Source organism: Bremia lactucae, linkage group LG1 (genome assembly GCF_004359215.1).
Source record: "Bremia lactucae strain SF5 linkage group LG1, whole genome shotgun sequence".
NCBI classification, from domain to species: Eukaryota; Oomycota; class Peronosporomycetes; order Peronosporales; family Peronosporaceae; genus Bremia; species Bremia lactucae.
Genome location: NC_090610.1, coordinates 12,084,622 through 12,089,976, shown reverse-complemented (window position 1 = coordinate 12,089,976; position 5,355 = coordinate 12,084,622). Strand labels below are relative to the sequence as shown.

General features: G+C 44.5%; 1 protein-coding gene across 1 annotated transcript; it reads right to left on the bottom strand.

Annotated features, from left to right (window-relative positions):
- Positions 1-1,735: 1,735 nt before the first annotated feature.
- CCR75_008144 (uncharacterized protein) lies at positions 1,736-2,086 on the bottom strand (the record flags this gene model as incomplete). The annotated part of the gene is made up of 1 exon (XM_067966198.1): positions 1,736-2,086. The coding sequence occupies one exon, from the start codon at positions 2,084-2,086 to the stop codon at positions 1,736-1,738; it is 351 nt and encodes a 116-aa protein (XP_067815142.1).
- Between the last annotated feature and the right edge of the window lie 3,269 nt (positions 2,087-5,355).

The following is a 5,355-nucleotide window of genomic DNA, read 5'->3' as shown; positions in this document are numbered from 1 at the left end:
GACGGACATTATATGAAACTGCCCCAGGAGATGAGGTTGACTTCATCACCTATAAATTAAAAGTTTCGATATAAAGTTTCGATAAAATGCTACTACAATCCTTAGTCGATTGTGGGGCCAATCGCTAGAAGATCGCAGACTCAAATGTATAGCGCGGGTTGATTCAAATTTAAATCAATCAATTAATAGAACTTATGTCGTATTGCGTCAATATTACCAAATTTGGTATTATTGGAACTATTAAGTCAAAAGTAATAATGATAATGACTTTGTACTTCTTTGCTAATTTCCTCTCATAGAGAAAATATTATTGGAACTATTAAGTCAAAAGTAATAGAGATAATAATTATGGACTTCTTTGCTTATTTCCTCTCATAGACAAAATATTAATTATTCAACTTATAGGAAATAATATTTATGATACGTAACACACCGTTTAAGAAGTCGAACAATAACACCGACTAAGACGACTATGTAGGTGCATATGGCTCTATACAGATTGACATCACGGGATGCGCATCGGTCTGCCAAGATAGAAGACTTCGAGAGCAAGCAGAAAGAGCTTAAAGGTATTCCCAACACGATTTCCTTGAAAACGATCGCCGCTGCCAATACGATTCTACAGATAATGTACAGGCGAAGGTTTGCCGGGTGCTGCTGGATTCCCGGACCAGGGTCCTCAAAAGCGCCAAATGAAGAAAGGCTTTGGACAATTCGTTTTTTTATTGAGAGCAACCTTTATTCGTTAGCAAACTTATAATGGAGCGGGTAACAAACGCAAACAAATGGCTATGTTCCATACGATTCCTACGCTGATCATGCGATTCTTGCAACTGTGACAGTCATGGAGGATAGCACGATGCACTTAATATTTGGCATTCCCACTGGTTCTACATCTTCCTTAGATTAGTCTCTTCAGGAACGAGCGAAAAATCCCGACATCAGGCATTTGGGCAGACCAGTAAATGGTAATGCGTATACCCCACCAGCACTCCCCTTTCGGTGCACACGACATAAATGCCGGTGCCATTGCTGGTCTGAACGTCGTTCTGAACGTATTATCAACACATACGGCGTGGACAAGAAGGGGAAGAGCGCAACGTATTGGAAGAGCGCAACGTATTGGAAGAGCGCAACGTATTGGAAGAGCGCAACGTATTGATCTTCGACCTTGGAAGTGGGCCCAGGCGGTAATTGACCATATGGTGTTGGAGGCGGAGGCAGAGAAGTACATGAGGCCAACAAGATTTGTATTGAAGCCATGAACAGATTGGAGAACTATATTCGTACAACCTTCGTAATGTGTTCAATGACGAGAAGCTCAAGGATCAGTCTTCAGAGGACAACAAGAAGACGAATTGATGAAGAAGCCACGGAGACGACCAATTGGCTTGATGCTAGGGCAAGCAGAAAGTGCGTGAAGGTATTGCCAACCTGACATGAACGCAGCTGCTGGCGCTGCAGGAGGCATGCCTGGTGGTGGCACCGCTGCTGTATTCCCGGACGTAGGTCCTAACATTGCACCTTAGTGATAAAATTGTTATGACTGTTAAATATGCTTTGAAAGAAGACTTTAAAACAATTTTTTTTCTCGTTAGCAAACTTTATTTTTTCGTTAGCAAACTTTTAGTGGGGTCACAAATGCAAAATGAAGGTTATTACAACACGACTCTTATCGCGATCATTGCAATTGAGAAGCAATTGACGACAACATGAAGAAGCTTAATACTTGGCGTTATACTTGATCTACTTTCTTAGTTTCGTCTTTAGGAATGGGAAGAAGTCTAGATTGGAAGCGTGATGGCAGACCATAAAATGAAAATGCATACGATTCATACTGCTCGTTCATTGTTGAGCCATCAAATCCACCGCCTATATATCCCACTGCCACTCCCCTTTTGGAGCACACGACAGGACCCCCAGAGAGACCAGGAGCTGACAAAAATGAGAGCATCATTTCAGTTTTGCTCCAGCCAGTAATTTGTGCTGGAATGATGGCGTAGGCGTGACCAATCTTTTTTTCTTGAAGAGCAGCAGGGAATCCAAACACGTGAACATTCATCGTGTCAACGTATTCAGAAGACATTCCACATCGGGAAAGATTGTTGTCGCGCGGCGCAGCGATTTTAAAAATTGCCAAGTCAGACTTATTTGAACTATACCAGCACACGTCACTGTCAAGGGTAAATTGTAGGACTTCGACTAACTTTCGAATACTGGAATCGAACCGCTCCAACACAACTTGAGGCTTGTCAAATGCAAATGTTGCTTTCTTCGATGATTCCCTCAAGGATGTGCGACAGATCTCGCCTCCCTTCCTTTTCCCAGTTATTTTAAGCTTATGGTTATTTTTCAAGTACTTTTTGATGTCAGACTTGAAGTCAGCACTTAGGGAATCAGTGAATGTGTCATCGACCCAGAGATGCAAGTTCGTCAGCAGATACAAGTGAGTCTGCGTTTGATCGACAATTATAGCTGTTCCGGAGCATCCCTCTTCGGATTTAACATGAACCACAGATTTCCACATTTCTTCTTGAATTTGGGAATCCATCGAAGGCAAGTTTTCAATGCTCCACGCATCATCCTCCCCAAGCGGGTTCGGAAGTAAGACTAGGACGTGAACAGGTGTCTTTTTGGCTTTGGCAAGCTCTTTCGTAACTTTGAAACACACTTCTTCGTCAGACAAGCCAACAATATGGAGTGGCGCCCCCGCAGCGTCCAGCGCTTCAAAGCCACTGATATTAACGACACCGCTGTGCACTTCAAATTCCGTAATCCACGGACCGCGGCCCTCGTCTTTTTTTCCGAGGAAGAGCTTCAGCTCATTCGCGTCACACGTGATTTTGTTCGTATTCTCTTTCTTAATCTTCTGTTTCAGGTCATCAACCGTGTCGCTTACATCCACTCGCACAGAAAACGCGGACTTTGCGGCCTTTGCTGCCTTTGCGGCCTTTGCGGCATTTACGATCGCACAGAACAGCTTAGCCATTATTTCAAGAGTCGAAGAATTCGTTGATGAGACAGAATTTGAAGAAATGGTGATTACGAGAAGAAAGTGGGTGGTGCATGGATTGTAAAACCCCGAGACTTTGACCGCCGTTTCTAGACCACTTCACTCAAAATCGCACCGCAAATAAATTACCGAGGACCAGCAGGTGCTGCTTTTTTACGGACTGCTTGTGAACGTGCGAGCAAACACATCTCCATCGGCGCAGGCCTACATCGAGATTGATTCACTCTTTGACGACATTGATATTACGATCACTCGTGCACCCATGTGGAGAGACTACTTCCGTTTGACAATGGCGTACGTGGAGAAGGTGCTCCGCGATGCCAAGCTCGCGGAAAGTCAGGTGCACGAAGTTGTCGTTGAATCGATTCGTATTCCCAAGGTGCGCAGTTGGTTTCCGACTTCTTTACCGGCAACTTCCGAAGAGGCTATTGCATGCGGTGCACCATTCGAATTCCGATTCTGAGTGAAAACGACTCGCTCAAGAAGCTTCATGACCTGCTCTTGCTGGACGTGATCCCTCTGTCGCCTGGTTTGGAGACTGCCGGCGGTGTCATGACGACGCTGATTGCTCGTAACACGACTAGCAAGAATTTGCAAACGTTCTTGACGTACTCCGACAACCAATCCGGTGTATTGATCCAGTTTTATTGAGGTGAAGTTCCACTACACGTGACAAAAACTTGTTCGACAAGTTATAATCTGGACGGTGTTCCTTTTATCGGACTCGGTAAGTATGTTTTCCATTCGTGACAGTAGCTACACCCAATTATTTGTCCATGTATATACCTCCCCCATAAGGCTCGTTTCGTTTGAGCAATTGGTTTCCAGCGATGCCGCCGCAAATTTTCGTTTTTGTCCATCTGTGGTACCAACGTCTTGCGTGTTATCATCGAGCCCGCGAGCCCTGTTATTGCGTACAGCGTGGACTAGAAATGGAGGGAATGAAATATTTGATCTTCGATCTTAGCTTTGGAACATTGACGTGTCGCTGCATATGCTGCCTTTGTTGGCATAGAATAACATTGGAATTGATTCGCTTTTTTACGACATTGACGTTAATCTGACGATTAGACATGTGCGGAAACCACTTCTGTAAGACAATGTAGCCACTAGTGGAGGTGCTCCGCGGTTCCAAGCTCTCGAAGAGTCGGGTGGTGAAGTCGTCTTGGTCGGTGGATCATGTCGTATTCTCAAGGTGCAGCAATTGTTGTCAGGCTTTTGAAACGGCAAAAAGCCCAACGAGTCGATCAATCCTGACGAGGCTTAAATGCGGTGTAATTATTCCAGGCTGAGATTCTAGCCACAACTCGTCTGGGAAGCACAAGACATGCCTCAATTGAAGCACCCCTCTCTTGCTTAATTTGGACACGACCGGTGGTGTCATCCCAGCGCTTATTCACTCGTAACGCAACGGTCTCAACCAAAACGCCGCAGACGCACTCGACGTTCACTGACATCGAAACAACAAACCCCGAGTGTTGATACAAGTGTTTTCAAGGTGAACGTATCACGACTCACGAAAATAGCTTATTGAGCAAATTTGACCTGGACAATATTCCTTCCATGCCAGCCGTGTCATACATATTGACGTGATTCCTGATATTAATGCGAATGGCATTTTGAACGCGTTAGCGATGGAGAAATTGACGAGCACAGAGAACAAGATGACCATTATGAATGAACCAGAGCTATTTTTCCAGGCAGATATTAGTCGGAAAGTGTCTGAGGTGAATTAGTTCGATTTGGATTTGGAGGATAATGTGAAAGAAACTGTTGCTGAGGCGGAGGAATTCAAGCCGGAGGATGAGGCGATAAAAATTCATATAGATTACCAAAAAATCATTGAAGAATTGAATTTGTATAACCTTCGTAACATGACAATGCCGAGTCGCAAGGGTCTCAACCAAAACGCCGCAGACGCACTCGACGTACACTGACAACGAAACAACATACCCCGAGTGTTGATACAAGTGTTTTCAAGGTGAACGTATCACGACTCACGAAAATAGCTTATTGAGCAAATTTGACCTGGACAATATTCCTTCAATGCCAGCCGTGTCATACATATTGACGTGATTCCTGATATTAATGCGAATGGCATTTTGAACGCGTTAGCGATGGAGAAATTGACGAGCACAGAGAACAAGATGACCATTATGGATGAACCAGAGCTATTTTTCCAGGCATATATTAGTCGGAAAGAGTCTGAGGTGAAGTAGTTCGATTTGGATTTGGAGGATAATGCGAAAGAAATTGTGGCTGAGGCGGAGGAATTCGAGCCGGAGGATGTAGGCGGGCACGTCGTAATGCGGCCACGCTCTACTTAGCACACACCCTAGCAC